This window comes from Oryx dammah, unplaced genomic scaffold, assembly GCF_014754425.2.
Source record: "Oryx dammah isolate SB20612 unplaced genomic scaffold, SCBI_Odam_1.1 HiC_scaffold_9, whole genome shotgun sequence".
Taxonomy (NCBI): Eukaryota; Metazoa; Chordata; class Mammalia; order Artiodactyla; family Bovidae; genus Oryx; species Oryx dammah.
Window position 1 is genome coordinate 44060513 of NW_024070193.1, and position 24404 is coordinate 44084916.

The 24404-nt window shown below is 38.9% G+C and overlaps 1 protein-coding gene across 3 annotated transcripts in view; it reads right to left on the minus strand.

The window, feature by feature from the left end:
• The window catches only part of TCAIM (T cell activation inhibitor, mitochondrial), a 38853-nt gene that overhangs the window by 7994 nt on the left and 6455 nt on the right, over positions 1-24404 (minus strand). For 2 of the 3 annotated variants that reach the window (XM_040246128.1, XM_040246127.1), the window contains exons 2-8: positions 21539-21611; positions 15967-16102; positions 13167-13320; positions 9215-9467; positions 4474-4596; positions 3050-3147; positions 2695-2786 (exon numbers count right to left, since the gene is read on the minus strand). In XM_040246128.1, the coding sequence (XP_040102062.1) occupies positions 2695-2786; positions 3050-3147; positions 4474-4596; positions 9215-9467; positions 13167-13320; positions 15967-16102; positions 21539-21567 (885 nt within the window). In that variant the 5' untranslated portion in view covers positions 21568-21611. The remainder of the gene's footprint in view (positions 1-2694; positions 2787-3049; positions 3148-4473; positions 4597-9214; positions 9468-13166; positions 13321-15966; positions 16103-21538; positions 21612-24404) is intronic. The other variant, XR_005721981.1, reaches the window with a different exon arrangement.

The window sequence follows — 24404 nt, forward strand, 5'->3', positions numbered from 1 at the left end:
ATAATAAGTGCTGGAGAGGGTGTGCAGAAAAAGGAGCCCTCCTACACTGTTGGTGGGAATGTAACTTGGTGCAGCCACTACAGAAAACATCATGGAAATTCCTTCGAAAACTATAAAAAAGATACATGTACCCCAATGTTCATAGCAGCACTATTTACGACAGCCAAGATACAGAAACAACCTAAATGTCTCCTGACAGGAGAATGGATAAAGAAGATGTGGTGTATATATACACACAATGGGATATTACTTGCCCACAGTAAAGAAAGAAATAATGCCATTTGCAGCAACAAGGATGGAGCTAGAGATGATTATACTAAGTGAAGTAAGACAAAGACAAATACCATATGGTATCACTTATATATGGGATCAATAATATGATGGAAATAAACTTATTTATGAAGCAGAAACAGACCCTCAGACATAGAAGACAAACTTAAGAGTCTGTCTAAGGAAAAGGAGGTGGGGGAAGATAAATTAGCAGTTTGGGGTTAGTATGATAAACTGCTATATAAAATATCAACAAGGTCCTACTGTTTAGCACAGGGAACTAAATTCAGTAACCTGTAATAAGCCATAATGAGAAAGAATAGGAAAAAGGATACATATATGTATATATGACTGAATCACTTTCCTGTATGCCAGAAATGAACACAATGTTGTAAATCAACTGTATTTCAATTAAAAAAAAAAGGGGAGGGGCAGAGAAGGTCAGTCGCATGTGGGAAAGTTTCAGGAGAAGAAAAAAGCATGAGCAAACTTGGAAGCATCATGAGGATCCCCTCGGCTGCACTTCCATAGCTGCCAACACCTCTGCTCCCCCCACTCCTGACCCCTGGCAACCACTGATCTGTTCTTTAATTTTATTGTTTGAAGAATGTTATATAAATGGAATGTTATATAAATGGAATGCAATCTTGTGAGACTGACTTTTTTCATATCGCACAATGGCCCTGAGATCCACCCAAGATCTTGACTGTATCAGCAGTTCATTCCTTATTGCTGAATGACATTCTGTTGCACGGATGCACTGCAGTTTGTGTTTGCTATCGTAAACATTTATGTATAGTTTTTGTGTGAACACACTTTTTCATTTCTCTAGTATAAATGCCTAAGAGGAAGAGGGCAGCTGCCAAACCACATGGTAAGCATGTGTTTATTAGTATTGTAAGAAACTGCCAGACTCGTTTCCAGAGTGCCCGGGCCATTTCACATCGTCAACAGGAATGGATGAGGGATCCTGTTTCTCTGTATCCTTGCCAGCATATGGTGGTCACTGGTTTTCACTTTGGCCATTCTGACAGGTGTACAGTGGAATCTCACTGTAGTTCCAATCTGCATTTCTATATGGTGTTTTATGAGCTTATTTGTCATCTGTACGTCCTCTTCTGTGACGTGTGCATTCATGTCTTCGGCCCATTTTCTAACTGAATTATTTTTTATTTATTTAATCTATTGAGTTTTGAGAGTTCTTTATATATTTAGACACAAAGGGTTAGGGTTAGGATTAAACTTTGTCAGATAGGTGGTTTGCAAGTGTCTTCTGTCAGATATTTGATATGAACAGATATTTCACAGAAGATATATGGATGGCAGATATGTACATGAAAAGATGCTCACTGCCTTCCATCATTAGAGAAATGTAAAAACCCACAATGAAGTAAGACCACACACCTCTTAGAATGGCTAAAAATAAAAAGATGACCATAGCAGGGACTTCCCCGGTGGTCGAGGGACTGGAACTCCATGCTTCTAATGTAGGGGGCATGGGTTCAATCCCTGGTCAGAGAACTAAGATCCTATGTGCCACGAAGTGAGATTAAAATAAATAAATAAATAGATCACCAAAGGAAGTATTGGCAGTTTCTTGAAAAGTTAAAATACCCTAACATATCTGGCCATTCCACTTCTAGGTATTTACCCAATAGAAAAGGAAATATATGTTAATTTAAACTTTGTAGATAAATATTTATAGCAGCTTTATTTTTAAGTAGCCAAAAGCTGACATAACCTAATAGCCATCAATAAGTGAATGGAAAAACAAACTGGTATATATCCACAGGACAGAATACTTTGGGGAAATAAAAAAAATTAATTCTTGATACATGCAATAGCATGAATGAATCTCAAAATAATTATGGCGACTGAAAGAAATCAGATCCTCCCCAACATACACTGTGATTCTACTCAGATACAAGTCTAGAAATATAAACTAATCTATAGTGACAGAAAGCAGACCAGTGGCTGCTTTGGGAGGGCGTGGTGGGATGGAGGAGAGGGTTTACACAGGGATATGCACATAATTTTGTGGGTAATGGATGTGTTCACTCTCTTGATTATGGTAATAGTTTCACAGGTATTTACATATGTTATCTCTCATCAAATTATACCCACCAAATATGCACAGTCTATTGTGTCAATTATACACAGTAAATCTGTTAAAAAGAAAACCAAAAAACCCAATAGAATGCAGGCCTTTAGGCTGTGCTTTAGAAAAGACTGTAAAATTTTCCAAATAAAAATGGACTTAAAAATCAGTTATCTAAGAATTTAAAGCATCTGCTCTGCACACAGCTGAAACTATGATTCAAAGTTTTTTTTTAGTTTGCTGACATATTAGCAGTTTTCTGAAACAAAAGTATGTTGAAGACAAATCTCTTTTTTCATTTGTTTTGCTCTTAAGCTTTTTCTTACTTTTGTCCAGTGGTGATGGACATCCATTGTTCCTAGCATCACATGGCCCACTGCACTCATCCCGGACCGGTCTGTAAATATTATTGTACATCCTGATGATAAAACACAAACCCTTTGGTCACTGTCGAGAGAGGCTTTATTTTTTTAGCACTGTGCAAATAATTACTTACATTTCATGTATCAATTCAGGAGTAAACTTGGTAGAAGTTACTGTTTCATTCAAAGGAACAGACTTAACAATTCAGCTGAGATCAAGTCACATCTACAAAGACTTTCAACAGTTTTCCTCTAGAATTTACAGATTTGTATAGCTGTTAAGGGATATGGATTTCGGAAGTGAATGGAAATTGTTTACCTTTTGCATTTTTAAGGGTTTCCAAGTTCTGCTGGGCTAAGCGGCCTAAACTGTGTAGCTGGCTGCAGCGGTGGGCGATGCCCCAGCTCCTCTGCCACCTGGTCCAACAGAGCACATAGGCCCGTTATCACCCGTGTCCCCCCAGAGGGAGGCGCATACTCACCCCCACCTGCCTGACTCCTGTGAAAGCTCCAAGTGTAAACACTTTCCTTACAAATCTGAATTATCTTCAACAATTATAATTTAAATAAAGAAGAACATTTAAGTACTGTGTGATTCTGCAAGCACAGGATAAAGGCGCTGTTACTGTATCCAAATAGTCATTTGGTTCAATATAAGAAAACAGTCCTCATAATGAAGGTTGAAAGCAAAACGGTCATAGACGTTTAAGCACCGGGCCAGATGAAAATACCTCAGGGAGTCCCATGGATGAATCACACCACCCACTCCTTAGGGCTGTAGCTGCTAAACCTATTTTATAATAAACTTCAGCACACGATTTCTAAGTTTATGATAACTTTTTAAAAAGTCATATGGTGATTATCGTTAATAACAATACTGTAATGCATTTTGAAAATTGCTTAAAGAGTAGATCTTAAAAGTTCTCATCGCAAGAAAAAACTTTTCCTAGCTATGTATGACGAGAGCTGTCAACTAGACTTATTGTGGTGATCATTTTATAATGAATATGAATAATGAATTATTATATAAAACACTTGGAACTAGTATAATGCTATATATCAACTATATCTCAATTTAAAAAAATTTTTTTAAGTCATGCTATATACACAGAACCAAAGAATACAACGTTTTTTTTCTTTCCTTCTTTTTTTTCATTCCCTTTCTCTTTTTTTTTCAGCTGTTCAGTCAGATGTGTCCAACTCTTTGCGACCCTACAGACTGCAGCCCACCAGGCCCCTCTGTCCGTGGGATTCTCCAGGCAAAAATCCTGGAGTGGGTTGCCACGTCCTTCTCCAGGGGATCTGCCCTCCCCAGGGGCTGAACCTACGCTTCCTGCGTCTCCTACATTGCAGGTGGGTTCCTTACCTGCTGAGCCCTCAGGGAAGTCCTCCTTTTCTCTTTTTAAACTCAAATACCAAACTTATATGATGGAGAAATACTGATTTTTTTAATACATTATATGCATATGGAGAAGTATATTTTTCTTATAAGCCCATTATGTTATTATGCTAAAAAAATTATTATCCTAAAAATGTCAGTATCAAAACCTTACTTCACCTTTTTAAATAAGAAATTCATAATGGTTTTCTTAGATAAACATTTGATTAGTTTCATAAAAAGATAACTGAAAATTTAGTGAATGGAATAATTAAAGATGCAAATATTTAACTGTTAGAAACCTTTACCAATAGGTAACACACGTTTATTTTAATCTATAAATCAGGTTTTCTCTTCTTCATTACCTGATATCTGACAGCTGCAATTGATGAGACAGTTCATCTTTTAAACGATTGAGTTCTTTTCTAAGTGGCAAACTATTTTTCAGCTTTTTAACAGCACTTTTCCCATTGTTATCTAACCAGGATCTAGAAAGAAAAAAAAAAGAGAGAGAGATGTACACTTTGCAATACTAACTCTAATGCAAACATTTCTACTATTGAAAGATGTGTTCATTACCTTAAAGCAGCCCCAATGTTAAAGCGAGTTTCCCATCAAACCTTTACCAATTTATAAGCACTCCTGCCAAGCCTACTTTTAGAGTAAACTCCTACTTCTAAAACAGGCTTCTTGGAGAACCGCCAGCACCTGTTAATCTTGTTTTAGTTATGACAACTTCCCTAACCTATCAAAAAAACTAAACTTTCATTACACCAAAGCTTGTTACTAGATTTCCAGAGATGGGATGATTTTTTAAAAAATCTAAGATGCTTTGAGGACTTCTCTGGTGGTCCAGGGGTTAAGACTCCATGCTTCCAGAGCAGGGGGTGCAGGTTTGATCCCTTGTTGGGGAACCAAGATCCTGCATGTCCCAGCCTTCTTGCCCCCAAAAGGCTGAATATTTAGGAATTCCCTGGTGATCCAGTGGTTAGGACTCTGTGCTTCTGCTGCAGGGGGCATGGGTTTGATCCTGGGTTTAAGGATTAAGATACTGCATGCCCTGCAGTGTGGCCAAAAAATAAAGAAAAATAATAATTTAAAAAAGCATTAAAAATAAATAAGTTAAAAAAATTAAACCTCCATTATGTTTACTGCACTTTTCAGAAGGCCCTACTAGACCTTCACTTATATCGGTCATCTCCACGCGAGGGCAGGGCTACCCTTTCTCCAACTAGAGCAAATGATGTGGTTGTGCAACCAGATGGTGAAAAAGTCAGCTCAGAAGACGTACAGAATGGTACTGGTGTATTTAAAAGGCACTACTTCCTGATGAAGGAACTTGCGAAGGTAACTCTATGGATTCTAACTGGGTAGATCCAGCTTCTTCCTTGGTTTTCATCTTGTCCATTAGCACCCTGAGTTCTCTCCGCTCACTGCAAACCCTGCCCCTCCCGCCGCCCACCTCTCTGTCCAAAGGCTCCCACTGCTCAGACCTTACCAGTCAGTGCCCACCTCCTCCTCCCAAGTGGGTCTGCTGGCCCCTTAGTTTCTTTCTACCCAACTAAGTGGCCAGCTCTAGTTTCACATCTCCCCTCCTTGATCTTTCTCCTATAACTACATCATGGGCTCAGCAGAAAGATGTTCTCTTAAATCTGCATTTCTGAGAACGTTTACCTCAGTGAAGTCTTAAAGTCTGCCTAGGGATTAGAGGGGGACAGCTTTCAGAACAGAGCTAAAGGCAGCTGAGGTGGCCTTGTACAGAACAGCACGCTCCATCCGCTCCCCGCTTTCAGGCTGTCTCTCCCTCAGTCTTTATAATGGCCACAGCAGAGGCATGCTGGCTCTGGCGCAGGGTCTCTCTTTCCCGAGGGAAGTCTGCACAAACAAGTTCTCGGTCGTGCCTGGGAGTGCAGGCGTGGCCGTGGTAGAATAGCAAGCAGACTCTAGGACCAGAGGAACATTTTGGATGGATGTGGAGTGGGCCCTGGGTACAGCTGAGAAAGAGAAAGCTCCAGGGAGGCTGGGGGAAGATGGTCTAAAGTGCCCCACCCTCAGGACATCTGACACCCCACTGGACACCTGTCAGTGACAGTCAGGTGTTACGATAATGGTGCAGAAAGGCTCATTTGTCCATCTCAAAAATGCCTGCCAAGTAAACCTTTTTAGGGTTCTTTTTAATAGTCATTTAAAGGTTTTAGATGTTGTCATCTACAATATTTAAAAACTAATCAAGTTGAGGGAATTCCCTGGTGGTCCAGTGGTTAGAACTCCACACAGGGCACGGGTTCGATCCCTAGTTGGGGAACTAAGATCCTGAAAGACATGTGGTGTAGCCAAAAAAAGAAAGTCAAGCTGAAACTCTCAGAACCAGTCAAATATTTATTCTGAAGGCCTAACAGTATAAGGAAGACACATCTAGCAAGGAGGAGAGAGATAAGCAACTGGAAGAGAATATATGAGCTTCTATGAGGACAAAGCAAGAATGAATTACTTCTGCCTGGAAGGTTCTACAGAGCAGGTGTAAGTGACCTGGAACCTGAGAGATGGATCAGGTTTTCCCAGGCAGATTAGTGAGAGGGAAGGTCATGCCCACCGGGCTAGTACAGAGGGAACTGTGAGATGAACCAGATCACACAATGCCTGGGGGTGGGGTGGGGTGTGAGATGAGACTGGAGAGGGATGGGCGTGTGTGACAGAGAGAGAGAGAGATCATAAAACGTCTTGCACATTGCAATAAGGAACTGGGACCTTGCACTCTTAAGTAAAGGTGTCCTACGTTTGTTTTCTTTTTGGCCGCTGCAGGGATCTTAGTTCCTGGACAGAGGCGAGCTCGGCCCCCTGCAGTGGAAGTGCAGAGTCCTCATCGCTGGACCGCCAGGGGAGTCCCTACATTCCACAGTTTTTTGATTCACTAATTGTGCGCAGTTGTTAATAATTCTTCCTACTCCCCTTTTAAGAATATTGGCAAAGACTTTGTCATTTCTGCATGGTGTGTGAGAAATAAGAAAAGTAAAAATATCTTACTTTATGTCACGATTATTAGCTATTACAATTTTTCCATTTTCCCTCATTTATTAAGTAATACATATTAATTTACTTTAAATTAGGTAAGAAAAAGGATGATTTGTAGACAAATGAATTATCAAGCAAATACCATGTTTCCTTTGGGACCAAATGTCTTAAAATGTGAACTAAAATAGAATCTTATGATTATATATTCATGACCTGATTTTTGGAATTCTTACATTTAATGTATAAAACTTAAGTGGCCTAGTTTAACAATTTTTGTGTTTTGCTTCTAAACCCTGAGACAAAAATGAAGGTTCTACAGTTGGCATTTATCTATCTATGTAGATATTAGATCTATCTATGTGATAGTTTCAGGTGAACCATGAAGGGACTCAGCCATACATATACATGTAGTCATTCTTCCCCATTAAATCAGTTTTAAGAGGACTGCAAGATCTGTTATAAACAAGGCTAAAACATGAAATGCTGTATCATTAATTTCATTTGCCAAAACTAAGAAAAGCTATATAGCTAATAATGGGGTTTACTTCATTGTCAGTAAATTAGAATGTTAAATTTCCACCGACTTCAATTTCTAAAACAATGGTTTACTCAATTTATGTTATCTTCTTTGAGAGGAGACAAGTCAAAATGCCATGATTTGAGCTAGTGCTGGAAATTATTGGGCTTTCCTGGTGGAGCAGAAGGTAAAGAATCCATGAGAGCATCAGTTTTAAAAAAAGTAAACCTATGGAGAAAGTCAAGAATTCATAGTAACACAACTCATCCATACTCATCCTTTTTCCTTAAGACAATGTATCTCCTACTAAAACAGCAGATACTTTTATTAAGTCAACACTAGTGAAATTAACAGAGGCACTGTTCCAAAAAAAAAAAAAAAATCCCCCCCAAAAAACAGGCCCTTTACATTCATTGCTGAGTCACTTCTGCTGCTCTCTTCTGTATTAAGCTACTTTACATTTCCATATTAAACCCTGAGTTCTCCATACTGCGCCTACAGCACTCCACAGTCACACTTATTTAACAGTTCTTTAATTCAGTGTTAATAAAAATGCTAGACAGGTTTTATGAATCTGTGAAGCAGATTAGTATTAGAAAGAGAGATGATTAAGACATAGTCCCTACTCTTAAAAACTCACTATCTATTAATAGTATAATATAACATAAGAGAGTCTTTTATTAAAGACTCAAGAATTTTACTGGATGAACTACATACAAGGAAGGAAATTATACTTGGCTTGGACAAGGAACCAGTGAAACAGCAGTTATCTTGGGGAACTGGCTTTTCCCAGTTCCAATCTTTTTTCATTAGTTTGCCAGCTGACTAACTCTCAGTTCAGGGTCCCTGGAACAGTCTTTTCACAATGGTTACACATTTAGCACCCCACTCCAGTACTCTCGCCTGGAAAACCCCAACGACTGAGAAGCCTAGTAGGCTAGAGTCCATGGAGTCGCAGAGTCAGACACGACTGAGCGACTTCGCTTCACTTCACTAAGCCTCTTGACTTAACGGTGCAACAAATCTTATTCTTGCTCTTTTGCCCTGACTTATGCAATCCCACTTTTTTCTATACTGAAAGGTATAGGTAACCCATTCCCAAGCTTTGGTTCGTCTGGACACACTATGAGGAATACCCTCTTAACGGTGTAAAGCAGAAGCATCACGGGCTGGAATCCAGTGCCTGTGAGGCTGAGACACTTTCTTCCAGCTCATACTCAAAACAAAACAATTTTCAGTGTCTGGTATCAAGAGGCAAAAAAAAAAAAAAAAAATCAAATACCATTGGAAGTATTCTGGCCACTTTGAGTAGGAAGTATGAAATATCTTTTTTGTCATGGTTACTGGGTTAACTATATTGATTGCATTACTTTTCCTGGAAAATTAAACTTTTATTTTTTCAATTTAAATTTTTTTCTTTTGGATTCACCACACAGCATGCAGGATCTTAGTTCCCCAAGCAGGGATTGAATCTGTGCCCCCTGCAGTGAAAGCTCAGAGCCTTAACCACTGGATCACCAGGATCTCAGGCTATAATTTTAAACATAAACAACAGGTAAGTAAAAACTCCTACATACGTTAGGGTTGTTTCCGTTCTCCAGACTTGCTCGAGGTCTTCATCAGGGTCCTTGAATCCAGTAAAGGAGTAGTAAGACTTGTCCCATTTGATGGGCCTGTCAGATGTCCTTTTGGCCTCTTTGAGAGGCTGGGAATGCACATTAGTATTCAAGCTTTGGACATGTTCAATAGATAAACTGCAGGAGTTGAGAATATATAATACTGTGCTTAGCAGATCTCTGGTGTGCAAAGTAAATTTGACTGCTCGAAATCCTAGAGAATATAATTCCCCCAAACAGTTAATACAGATGATTATTTGCTTTACTTTAAAAACATTTTTTTCATATAACATTTATAGAATCAAAATCTTTTAAAACACTCTATTACCAATTAAAATTCATCCTATTGAAAAATCATCGGTAAATGGAAAATGATGTCCCTTTTCCAGAACTGTACCGTACTATCTCCATCTTTATGAAGTTCTCTGTCAGCTCCCTTTTCTAGTTTGGCACCAGTGACCCCGGCCCAAGAAGAGGATTGAGAATATTTTTCAATGCTGTTCATAAATTGTATTTCTACAGTCTAAGGAATGGGAAAGTTCTATAAGCAAGTGTCCACCAAAGAGAGTCTCCAGGGCTAAGGCCCAGGGGCAGGGCAGAGGCAGGGGAGGCTACCTGGGGACAGTGGTTTGTGGAGGGGGCCAGTCCAGTCTCAGTGGCCACAGAAACTCATCTCAAATTTTCTCAGGATTAAAAGTGACTGTGCTTATACTCCCCCGTCCCCATCTTGTGACTCAGTATTTTCAGAAGTGACTCAAAATTCCCTAATTTTTTAAAAGTCAGCACTTCACAATCTGATTTTAATACAGGTAGCCACTGTGCTCAGACTAGTAATCTAACTTGTTAAATCAGCAACAGGAAATCTACTGGGGTCCCTCGCTACTTATTGGTTATTAAACTCGGCAATAGTTGAACGTGTATCACTTTTCAATCAACATTTGCATCAGGTACCATTATTATCTCCTTTGAAATGTGAAGAAACACAGGCTCAAGGGGTTAAGAATAGTGAGTGAGGGTTTACATCTGAGCTGACACCAGGCCAAGCATTTTCCCCACTATAAATAACATGCTGACCCCTTTTTCTTTAAAAATTTTTAAAAATTGGTTTTAAAAATTACCTAAGTATTATATAAGTATATCCATATTGTAAAATGATACATATAAAGTAAAAGTCTCCTATTGACAGGCACACAATTTTACTAGATACAATCCTATTAACAGTCAAGTACACATTGACTTACATGGTACCTACTAGGCATATGTGGCTATTTAAAATTAAATTGATTAAAATGAAGTTAAATTTAAAATTCAGTTCCTGGTCACACTAGCTCCACTTCAAATGCTCAGGAGCCATATGGGGCCAGTGCTGGCTGTACCAGACATGCACACACACACACGAGTGACATCACTGCCGAAGGGTCTCTGAAATAGCACTGCTCTAGGCCTTTCCTATGTGCTCTGTATGCGTGTTATACATGACATACACACTTAGGTCTTTGCACACACACACCCCTATGGTGTGAACTGCTCCATTTAAACATATAAACTCAGCTGTGTCCGATTCTTTGCAACCCCATAGATGGTAGCCTGGAGGTTCCTCTGTCCATGGAATTCTCTAGGCAAGAATACTGCAGTGGGTTGCCATTCCCTTCTCTAGCAGATCTTCCTGAGCCAGAGATCAAACCCAGGTCTCCTGAATTGCAGCCAGATTCTTTACTGTCTAATCTACCAGGGAAGCCCCATCTAAACTACACCATTCTGGATGTATTACTTTGAACTTGCTTTTGTTATTTAACCCGGGGGACTCCTCCATATCTGTATGTATATGTCAACCGCTTTCACTTTAGTAGTGCTATGCTAATCCACATAATGAATGTAGCATAATTTATTTTACACTTCTGAAACTGATGGGCATAAAAATTGTTCTTAATTATTCACTGTTCCATTCAAGGCTGAAGTGTGCTTTTTTCGTGTCTTCGCCACTGATGACAGTCATCACAATCTAGATTGTTCTCAGAGATACCTATTCTGCCTGCCACACAGATTTACAAAGTCTAGAACATGCAAACTAAGAAAGAGTTTTTAGTAGAATCACTTATGGTAATGTGAGAGAATACTGGTAGAATTATTCTAGGTGGTGAAAGAGGAAAGGAAAAACCAAATTTCTGTAGCTGAGGTTCGGAAGAAATAGTTTATCCTCAGAAGAGATGAGTCAAGGAATAAATCTCAATTTCTCTCCTAATTTACCAACTCCATTAATCACTTAATTCAATGTAAGAGCTGCTACATAGTTTGGAATGCCTGTGCCAGACTGCACTCATCCTTTATTGGGAATATTATCTAATTTAACTCAATTTGCATTGATTACTAAGGCTAAACATTTTTACATGCTTATTGGCTACTTGTTGTTCAGTCATTTAGTTGTGTCCGACTCTTTGCAACCCCATGGACTACTGCAGCCCACAAGGCTCCTCTGTCCATGGGATTTCCCAGGCAAGAATACTGAAGTGGGTTGCCATTTCCTTCTCCAGGGGATCGTCCCAACCCAAGGATGGGACCCTCATCTCCTGCTTCTCAGGTGGATTCTTTGCCACTGAGCCACTTGGGAAGACCCATTGGCTATTTATGGGTATTATTTCTTGAAGTGGCTAGCCAATCTTTGTAACTAAGCTACTCTTCTTTCTGGCACCTAAAAACTCCTTATATACTAACATTATCTTTTTCTCACTTATGCTATGTTTTCTCTCATCTCTTAATTATTTTTCACAATCTATTTTTATTTAGTAAATGGTTCAAAGTTAACCATTAACTCAAAGTAGAGAATTTTTCTCTTTACTTAGCCAAAGCTGACTACAGCTATTTGTTTTAGCATTACTTCACAGAAAACTCTTAGTAAATCTTTAAATTGTTTTAAAGTTCATTCTAAAAACGTTATTTCCTCAAGAATGACAAAAAGGATGGATGTTTAGAGAATAATGAACCCACAATTACCCTTAGTTTTAAGTATTACTGGGACTTCCCTGGTGGTTCAGAAGGGAAAGATCCTGCCTACAGTGCAGGAGACCTGGGTTCAATCCCTGGGTGGGGAAGATCCCCTGGAGCAGGAAATGGCAAACCACGCCAGTGTTCTTTCCTGGAGAATTCCATGGACAGAGGAGCCTGGTGGGCTAGAGTCCACGGGGTCAAAAAGAGTTGGACATGCAAAGCAGTGACAAAGGACCAAACAGAAAGCTGTAAATTAAGACTGATCAGATTTTAGAAATAGTATGAGGCTGGGGTTAGAGAGTTCAAAGACCCTTATTCTGTCTCCATGATCCTGGGACATTACTAAGTTACAACTTATAGGGTACTTTGAGGACTAGATAAGAAAAGGTAAGCTGTTACTTTCAAAAATTTATAAATTGTCATATACACATTTAACACTTAAAACAGCACTGAAATAGGAAGGGGACAAACAGAAACATTTTAGTTTTCTAGTCAAAAAAGTTTAAACATTAAAAGTGGCTCATCCATATATACACTGCCATATATAAAACGGCTAGTAGGAAGCTGCGTATAGCACAGGGAGCTCAGCTCTGTGCTCAGTGATGACCTAGAGGGGTGGGATGGGGATGGGGTGGGGGGAGTTCAAGGGCAGGGGATGTATGTCTACATATAACTTATTCACTCTGTTGTACAGCAGAAAGTAATACAACACTGTAAAGCAACTATCCTTAAGGAAAAAAAAAGAGGCTCATTAAACAGAAGTAGCCAGGAATAAAACCTAACTCCAGGAAAACACTTGATTAAATGATATTACTTTCTACGACAAGACTTCACTCCAAAGGTCTTCTAGCAACTTTTAGACAGACTGAACTCATACCAAATGAAGCGTGCAAGGGTGCAAGGGACATATGAGAATTAAGAAATGTACCAGAAGTGCTGAAGTGTTCCTGGCCATCAGAGGGATTCTGATCTGTTTCTCTTACATAAAACACAAGCTGGGTTGGTTTCAAAGACTTGAAGCCTGGTTTCTGAAGGTTTTCTAAGTAGGCACTTAATCTCTTAAGGGAATTCTCATTGACTTCCTGGAAAAAAAAAATTGAGACATTTATGTACAAAATAGACAAGGAAACATCAGAAATTATATCCCAACCTTTTAAACACACTATTGAGTGTATTAAAGAATTTAGTATTAAAAAAGGTTGGGATTTCATATCTCCTTGGTATAGGATAAAATTGAATCCACGAATTGGAGAAGGAAATGGCAACCCACTCCAGTGTTCTTGCCTGGAGAATCCCAGGGACGGCGGAACCTGGTGGACTGCCGTCTATGGGGTCGCACAGAGTCGGACACGACTGAAGCGACTTAGCAGCAGACCTCACAACATGTAACTCCACAGAGAAGAGATGTAAAAAAAAAAAATGTAGCTACAAAAGTATTAGAAGAAAACATGGCTGAGTTCCTTTATAAATGAGATGTAGAAAAAGCCTAACTATGACTAAATATCTCAAGTAATAAATGATTGATAAATCCAATTACATAATAAAAACAATATAGTGCAAGGGACTATATTCGATATCTTGTGATAAACCATAATGAAAAATAATGTAAAACACATATATATGTATAACCGAATCATTGTGCTATATAGCAGAAATCAAAACACTGTAAATAAACTATGCTTCAATTTTAAAACAAGCTTAAAAGAAGAACACATAAAAAACCACACACACACACAAACAATTCTATAGACAAAAACCAACTCTCAGCTATATTGTGTTGGGGGTGTGATGATTTACTAACTAGAAGGATTTCCAGAACTCAGAAAAGCTATTATACTCATGGTTACACTTTATTACAGCAAAAGGATACATTTAAAATCAGCAAAGGGAAAATGTGTGCAGGGTGGAGTCCAGGAGGGACGAAGCTCAAGGTTCCAGTTGTTCTCTCCCAGGGACATTGTACAGACAGTGCTTAAGCTCCTGGCAAGGACATGTGACAACATCAGAAGCGCTGCCAACCACAAAAGCTCACTCAAGCCTCGGGGGCCAGGGCTTTTACTGGGGCACTAGGTGCCCATGTGACCGACCTTAGTTATTTGTCTCCAGCCTCCCCAGAGGGTCTCAGACTTGAGAAATTATGCATTTCACCATAACTCACATTGTTAGGATAAACTGTCTGGTGTGGCCCAAGGCTTTGGGCACACAGAAACATTCTTATCAGGCAAGGATATCCCGCGGCTCAGAGCTCATCTCCCAGGAGGCAGTGAGGAGCCAGGACTGAAGCCAGGCATTTCTTTGTAACAGAGCAACCCAAGCCTGCCGAGTTCACGTTTTACAGCACATAAAAGTTTTAATTAAAAAAGAAAAAAGTTATATTGGTAGAGGACAGAAATCATCACCTAGTACTAAGCTTAATTTTTCCACACACGTTGGATTTAAAAACTGTAAATTGTGAAACATTAAACTGTATTCATGTATGACATTCCCAATAATTTGTATTACTTTATTACATCTCCAAGGTAGTGGATATTTTGCTGTTGATTCAATTTACTAATTAGTTAAAACGGATCTAATTTCTAACAACCAATATAACAACCATCATAATCAGAGTATTTTCCTAAAGCAAAGAAGTAAAACTGATTTATTTTCCATGGTAAATAGAAAAAGGCAATACAGTAATGTTCTAATTTTTAAGAGTTTTAAATTCCTTTTCATGTTAAACCAGTTATCGGTATAAGGAAGATAAAAGGAACCAATGAGATAATTTCAAAGCATTTGGTTCTGTAATATATTATCTAATGTTAAAAAATACTGGTGTTCCTAATTAAGTTTATCATGAGTTATTTTTCACATCAGTTTGTATTCCTTGACCACACAGTGGACCAACAGCAGGCAACTATTCAGCCACTGAAAAACCCTCCCTATGCTGCTGCTAAGTCACTTCAGTCATGTCCGACTCTGTGTGACCCCATAGACGGCAGCCCACCAGGCTCCCCTGTCCCTGGGATTTTCCAGGCAAGAACACTGGAGTGGATTACCATTTCCTTCTCCAATGCATGAAGGTGCAAAGTGAAAGTGAAGTTGCTCAGTCGTGTCCAACTCTTCGCAACCCCATGGACTGCAGCCTACCAGGCTCCTCCATCCATGGGATTTGCCAGGCAAGAGTACTGGAGTGGGATGCTATCACCTTCTCCAAACCTTCCCTATATCAACCTTAAAAAAGGGACTGATTATAGTAACAGAGGCCAGAAGTAGTCTTTTTGACCCTTAATTTTACTTTCAAAACTGGTACAGAAAACATGATTACTCACACACAGAGTTTACACAGTACCTTTTTTTTTAAGAGGACCATTTTTAAAGGCTTTATTCAGTCTGTTACAATATTGTTTCTACTTTTATGTTTTGGTTTCTTGGTTGTGAGGCATGTGGGATCTAAGATCCCCCACCAGGGATCAAACCCACATCCTCTGCATTAGAAGGTGAAGTCTTAACCACTGGAGCACCGGGGAAGTTCCTAAACGATATCTTTATTGCCTGCCAGAAATATGAAACTTTCGTAAAAGAAAAATAGCGTTAGTTTCAGTTTCCAGTGCCTACAGTTCAAAGCATTGATTATACCACTATGACAAAACAAACCCAATTTATAGAACTTTCTGTATTACACTGTAGCAAAGGTAAATAAACAAACGCAGACTGAACTTTAAACATAAAGAAAAATAAATATTTACCCTTTCCCTGGGGTGCTGTCCAAAGAAATCTGGATGTACAGCAAAATAAAACGGCCTCAAGGCATTGACTGCTTCAGCTCCTGATAAAGCTCTTGATAACATAAAGCAGTATGGAAATATCTTTCCTGGACATAACCTTTTTAAAAGATATGGATTTATTACTCACTGGATCACTGAAACAGACACAAATCCCCCATGAAGAAAGTAACAGTATGGAAAACATCACAGAAACAATATAGAAACCAGAGTGTAAAACTTTGTGGTTTTCTGAAATCTACAGAAGAGTAGATTTCAGTAAGTGATACATGATTTCTATAAACAGTGGTTATAAATTCCTCTGATGTAATATCATAAGATAATATTTAATAATAATAATAAAACCTCCTCTCAAAAGCCTACCTTGAAATGTAAACTGGCTTCACTGCAAATGATGACAATTTTCTGTATCATTTTTCTTTTTCAGATTAAAAAAAAAAACCCCAATATCCAAAAGAATAATATTTATTTTAAAGTGAAAATAGTTTGAGAATTGTAATGCTTCATAAGAGATATAAAATATCTTTTAGTTCATTTCATCATTACCAGCATGCTAAAATTTTCCAGTTAGATACTGTGACATCTCATTCTCAAATTTTGGCATAACTCACCTGGGAGTGTTTTTTTTAAAAAAAGTTTTAAATCCAAATTAGATTATTTGCAATTTCTGGGAAGCACTTTCATGACTTCTATTTTTGAATGTAATAATTAACCCTTTTCACTCTATAATGGGCTGTGAAGTGAAGTGAAATGCAAGTCGCTCAGCTGTGTCTGACTCTTTGCAACCCCAGGGACTGTGGCCTGCCAGGCTCCTCTGTCCATGGGATTTTCCAGGCAAGAATACTGGAGTGGGTTGCCATTCTCTTCTCCAGGGGATCTTCCCAACCCAGGGACTGAACTCAGGTCTCCCGCACTGCAGACAGATTCTTTACCATCTGAGTCACTAGGGAAGTCCCAATGAGCTGTGCAGAAGTCTCTAAATATTGTGCCCATTTTGGTCTCCTACATTAGGTGCACTGAGTCTTTGGGGAAGTTTTCTACTTCTACAGTGATTGAGGGACTTCCCTGGTGGTCCAGTGGCCAGGACTTAGTGCAGACCCCAATGCAAGGGGATCAGAGTTTAGTTCCCTGATCAGGGAAGTAGATCCCACATGCACAACTAAGATTCCGTGTGCAGCAAGGAAGACCTGGCACAGCTAAATAAATATATATTTTCAAAAAATAAAACGATATTATAGAATCATTTCTGGAGAGTAAAAAACAAAACAAAACAATCTGAGCACCACCATCCTATTTTCAGATTACCTTTCTTTTTTTCAACCTGTACTTGAACCTTCTATAAAATCAACATACAGGCTGTGTATTAAGGATTATATAACAGGAGTTTCGACAGTAAAGGAAATGCTGAAAGTCCTCAATAGGAGGCAGGATAAGTAAATGTTAGTGACAGCTCCATTTCCTCTGAGTTTAAGTCCCCACTGCCAAATGTGTGATGGATACTTTAGCTATCCTGCCAGCCTCTCAAATTTTAAATGTCTTAAAAAAATGAGCCGAGGTCACTACTTTTCTTCTAAACTCAGCTTGGATACAAAAGGCAAGGAAGCAGTTGGACAGCGCCATCCAGGATACATTCTTTATTTCTGCTGCTGAGGTCCTCTTTTCTTCCTGTTGCCAGTGCAGAACCTCTCAGATCTACTGTTGCCTGAATTAGCTCACCAGCCCCACCTCATTTTCAGTCCCGAAGGCTTACTTCTTCTCACTTCACAGTGCCCTTTGAAACCATTCCTTCTTTCCAGCAATGATCACCGCAAAACTGGACTGCACTGCCTCCGAATCAGGATTCTGTTTCTTTTCCCTAACCATGCTGTATACAGGTGGGAGTGGAGTGAAGTCGCTCAGCCGTGTCTGACTCTTTGAGACCCCATGGACTGTAGCCTACCGGGCTCCACCCATGAGATTTTCCAGACAAGAATACTGGAATGGGTATACAGGTTAACTTTCCTAAAATCCCACTATCCTTGGATTCCTTACTGAAACACCTTTGATGGTGTTTCAACTCCTGCAGAGTAAAATCCACTCCTTAGTCTGGTATTTATAACTTCCAATCTATCCTTCCAACTTGATCTTCAAACACTCCCGACAGAAACCCTCAGCTTCAGCCCCACTGGCGATCTGCCTTGTCCTTCCCTTTCTTCTCATGATTTCTAAGCTCTCAGACATCCTCTCTGTTCCCCACTTCCGTCTGTCCAAATTGTACTTACTCATTCACTAATTACTGCAGTCCCAGCGATGTGCCAGGAGGCAATGTGCCCAGTCCTCCAGAACCTTCCCTCTTGTATCCTCATTATAAAGTCTTTCCCTCTTCTAAGTTTTAATAAAACAAACTGTGTGCCCCACATACGTGGAACAGAATACCTTAAAATAGAAATGATATGTATTCATCCTTCTCAACTACCATGGCATCCTTGAGGGCAGGAAAAACAGTTCACAGCTATTTACTGTTGTTTGTCATGCTAGTTTGGGTCTGCTGAAAAGCAGAAGTCAAGACAGAAGAAGATGTGCAAGAGAATGACTGGGAAAGAGAGGAAGTAGGGAGACTTTTCAGACCATGGTTCAGGCCAGACACCTACAGGAGAAAGGGAAGGGAGGAGCCTTGGGGAGGATGTCTGGGGCTGCTGTCCGGTCCCGAGAAGGGTTCAGTCCTGCCAGTGGGAAGTCTTCTAGCCAGTCACCCACTGGGGGCATCCTGTGTCCCGCTGGAGTGAGCCTGACTTGGTATTCCTCTTCCCCTCAGCCACTGATGGCCTCAGGGCAAACCCTGAAGTAGACCCAGAGGAGCAGGAGAGCTCAGAGGCTCCCACCACAGGGTCTGGCTAATGTATAGTAAATGACTGTGCAGCAGGTATTTAATGCAAGGAAATAAGAGCAAGAAAAACCAGAGAAACGCTGGGCTGTAAGAAGCACAAGTTGGAATCGAGATCGCTGGGAGAAATATCAATAACCTCAGATATGCAGATGACACCACTCTTATGGCAGAAAGTGAAGAAGAACTAAAGAGCCTCTTGATGAAAGTGAAAGAGGTGAGTGAAAAAGTTGGCTTAAAGCTCAACATTCAGAAAATGAAGATCATGGCATCTGGTTCCATCACTTCATGGCAAATAGATGACAAAACAGTGGAAACAGTGGCTGACTTTATTTTTCTGGGCTCCAAAATCACTGCAGATGGTGATTGCAGCCATGAAATTAAAAGATGCTTACTCCTTGGAAGGAAAAGTTATGACCAACCTAGATAGCATATTAAAAACCAGAGACATTACTTTACCAACAAAGGTCCATTTAGTCAAGGCTATGGTTTTTCCAGTAGTCATGTATGGATGTGCGAGTTGGACTATAAAGAAAGCTGAGCGCCAAAGAAGTGATGCCTTTGAACTGTGGTGTTGGAGAAGACTCTTGAGAATCCCTCGGACTGCAAGGAGATCCAACTAGTCCATCCTAAAGGAGATCAGTCCTGAGTGTTCATTGGAAGGACTGATGCTGAAGCTGAAACTCCAATACTCTGGCCACCTGATGTGAAGAGGTGACTCATTTGAAAAGACCCTGATGCTGGGAAAGATTGAGGGCAGGAGGAGAAGGGGACGACAGAGGATGAGATGGCTGGATGGCATCACCGACTCGATGGAGATTAGTTTGGGTGGACTCTGGGAGTTGGTGATGGTCAGGGAGGCCTGGCGTGCTGTGGTTCATGGGGTCACAAAGAGTGGGACACAACTGAGCAACTGAACTGAACTGAACTGAAAGCAATACTGTGTTGCTTTATTTTTTTTGTGTGTGTGCTGCTTTAGATTGAGCAAAACTGGCACATGAAACTTCTTTTGTAAAGGGCCAGAGAGAGGAAATATTTTAGGCTTTCAGGGCCATCTGGTTTGTGATGCAACTGTGCAACTCCACTGCTGTAGTGGGAAAGGAGCCACAGGCAAGAAATAAAGGAAGGAGGTGGCTGGGGGCGAATGAAGCTTCGATTACACACAGACTGTACAGTCAACTTAGTTGTGAAATCAATTTAGTAATCCATGACCAACACGAAAAACACAAAAAAAACCAACCCAGAAAATATATCTCAGAACAGAAAATACTCTGGGATATTATGTGTGGCAAGGTTAACTACGGTTATGAAACTTTTATCCTTATGGGTTAAAGTTAAAATATAGTGTTCTAATGACTGAGGTCAAAAAAGCCAAAAAACTGTGTCTCTATCCACAGCAACTAGTGCTCACTGACATCAGTGGCATGGGGGTGAAGGAGTGGGTATCACTGAAGGAAACAGCCCAGGAAGTGTTGTAAATCCCATCCTTCCAAGCTCCTACAGCCTCTCTTTGTATCAGAGCAAGAGGACACAGCACTTTAGCCTGGGTTTCTACAGCTGAACACTACCATCAGCTACCACAATATACAGATGTCTCAACATCTGACCAACAACTTTGGGGGATGCTGTCCAGTATCTCACAGCTTCTTTTGTTTCTCTTTCCTTCTTCTTTTAAACCATTTATGTCATAAATTCAGTGAGAGAAAGTCTCCCTTTATTGGATAATCCTCATCATAAACTCAACTGGTGGAAACAGTCTGCTCCCCCTAAAGACACTCTTTTTAACAGTGACTATTGGCTGAGACAGTCACGTATCAATGCATAATTATTTAAAAGTACTAATTAGTGCCAAATGTGTTTTAGTAATCTAAAACTTGACATGTCATTTTTTGGGGGGAGATTGTGCCCTGAGGCATGTGGGATCTTAGTTCCCTGACCAGGGACTGAACCCGTGTCTCCTGCATTCGAAATGTGGAGTCTTAACCACTGGACCACCAGAGAGGTCCCTGACATTATTTTTATGGAACAGATCAAATTTTATTTTGGTTATATACTTTGGAGCCAAATAAATTTACCTTTTTTGACTTGGCTACCAAGAAGCCAGAAATCTGACATTTGAATAATTGTCTAATCAGTTCTACTTTTTAAACAAATGATCTTTTTTCTCTAGAGGGCATCTGGTTTTCATTTTGACTAACTGTATATGTGCCTATTACTATGCCAATTAAATTTTATTGAGCTCCTTAAATTCTTTCCTGAAATAGGTAGCATTTAGACTATACATATATAAATAGGAAATATAACGATCAAATGATCTTATTACACAATTTCAATATAAAGTGGTTTTCTTTATGACAGCAACAGACTTGAGGGCAACATACTAAGATCTATGTCAAGGACAAACTATCTTCTTTTCCTCTTAAACTTTTCATACTGAACTATTTTGAAAGATGGTATCTATTCTTTTCACTTTTTTACTCTGAATAGATACTTGGGAGAAAGACATGGATGTTTACATGAATTTTCTTTTTCTTACTCCTGCCCTCCACCATAATACAGACAAAATAGTTAGAATTTGATAAATTATAATAAATTGAAATTAAACACCTAACAGCTTCCACATACTCCCTCCACCTCCCAAACACTAATAACAGATTGAACCACAAAGCTTACCTCCTCACAGGTCTCAGGTGGCAAAACATTTCTGAATATATATGTAGGTCAAGTTCCAGGCATCCATTAATCACTTAAAAAGTTAAGCAGATACCAGTAATGAACAAATGGAATTTGAAATTAAAAGCACATTACCATTTACATTAGCAACCCCAAAATGAAATACTTAAATTATAAATCTAACAAAATATGTAGAAGATCTATGAGGAAAACTAAAACTCTGATAAAAAAAAAAATCAAAGAATGAAATGGAGAGATATTCCATGTTCATGGACAGACAGCAAGACTCAATTTTGTCAAGATGTCAGTTCTTTCCAACTTGATTTAGAGATTCAATGCAATCCCAATCAAAATCTCAGCAAGTTATTATTTTGAAATAACATATAACAGTTTATATGTAGAATAAATAGAATAGCCAACTCAACACTGAAGAAGAATAAAGTTGGAAGACTGACACTAGTGGACTTCCAGACTTACTGTAAAGTTACAGTAAGTAACTGGTGAAAGGATACACAAATAGATTAATGGGATAACAAGACAGCCCAGGAATCGATCTCAAGAATAGACCCAAATGATCTTTGACAAAGGCACTACTATGGAGCAATGATAATCTTTTCAACAAATGGTGCTGGAACAACTGGACATCTACATGCAAAAATATTAATCCATTCATACAACTTACACACTACACAAAAATTAACTCAAACTGGATCAAAGACCTAAATATAAAACACAGAACTACAGAATTCATAGACAAGTACCTAGGAGGACACCTAGATGACCTTACGTACGTCAGTGACTTTTCAGATACAACACCAAAGGTTCAGTCTGTGAAGCAAAGAACTGATACGCTGAATTTCATTAAAATTAAAAATTTTGCTCTGTGAAAGACAATGTAGAGGGAAAGAAAGAACAAACCACAGACTGGGAGAAAATATTTGCAAAGGATATACATATCTGACAAAGGATTGCTATCCAACATACACCAAAAATATCTTTAAACAACAGGAAAATGGACAACCTGATTAAAACATGGGCCAAAGGTTTGAACAGATACCTCATGGAAGAAGATATACAGATGGCAAAAAAGCATATAAAAATACGTTTCAAAATGCAAATTAAAACAACGATATACTACAACACACCTATTAGAATGGCCAAATCCAAAACACTGACAACAAATGCTGGTGAGGATGTGGAGCAACAGAAACTCTCATCTGTTGCTGGCAGGAATGCAAAATGATACAGCCATTTTGGAAGGCAGTTTGGAAACTTCTTACGAAACTAAACAGACTCTTACCATATGATCTAGTAACCACACTCCTTAGTATTTATTCAAACGAACTGAAAACATGTCTACACACAAACCTGCACACAGATGTTTATTGCGTTTTTATTTGTAACTGCCAGATCCTGGAAGCAACCAAGATATCCTTCAGTAGGTGAGCAGATAAACTGTTAAGTACATCCAGCTAATTGAATATTACTCAGTACTGAAACAAATGAGCTCTCAAGCTATGAGGAGACATGGAAGAAATTTAAATGCATATAACTAAGTGAAAGAAGCAACCTGGGAAGATTATATACTGTATGATTCCAACTATATGCCATTTGGAAAAGGCAAAACTATGGTGATAGTAAAAAGATCAGTGGTTGGCGGGGAGGGAGGGATGAATAGGTGAAGCACACAGGATTTTTTGGGCAGTGGAAGTACTTCCTATACTACTACTACAACGGTAGATACATATCATTATACATTTGCCCAAACCTATGAAATGTACAACGCTAAAGAGTGAATCCTAATGTAAACTATGGACTCTGGGTGATAATCGTGTCAATACAGGTTCATCGATTGTAATCAATGTACAACTCAGGTGTGGGATGCTATGTGTGTGTAGGGAGGAAGTGGGAATCTGTACTTTGCTCACTTTTGTTGTGAACCTAATATTGCTCTAAAAAACAAAGCTTTTTTAAAAGTTTAAACAGATAAAGGGGAAACATGATTTTAATCACATGAACTTTTCCAATAATTCAGAGCTTCAGCAAGAATTTCAACTATACTATAGTTCCCATGTCAACTGATCGAGTGACTTTAAAAATTCTGAGCAAAAAAATAATAATAATAAATAAATAAATAAAATAAAAAATAAAAAAATAAAAATTCTGAGCAATCTCTTATTAACATCTTGAAATGACTTATTATTCACATGATAATTACCAGGTAAAAAAAATCCTTTCTCCTTTCTTCCCCTGGCTTATGAAGCTTGGAGCTTTCTACACTATTCCATTCTTAATAGCCATGTGGAGCAGCATATTCCCTCAAAACAAACGACCACATGGCTCAAGTCCTATTCTGTCAAAATTTTAAGCACTAAAAATGGTTTAAAAATTTTAAGTTGATGTTTGCTAGAAACCAATACAATTCTGTAAAGCAATTATCCTTCAATTAAAAAATTATAAATTAATTTAAAATAAAAAATGTTTTCATAATGCAGTTAATATATCTGAACCAAGGCAATGTAATGAAGCATAACTGCCACTAACAGAAGACGTATTTTAAAGAAAAGTCAAGAATTACCTACTTAAAAAGTGCATTTGCAAATAACAGTGGATGCTTCCATTTATTTTCTCGTTGACTGGTGTGGCAAGGCCCTCTTGGATACAGAATGTGTTTATAGGCATTCATTTAAATGTTTAAAAAGGTTTTACTTAACCATTCACCTTGCTATTTTGTTTGTAATAAATTCAGATACTAGAAATATTCCTACCATTTGGAAGATATCTGAGATTAAATGGAGACAAAATGAGGGAAGAAGAATCATTTTTATTCAAGTTTCAGTGCTGTCCATGATGGACTGAATTCTTA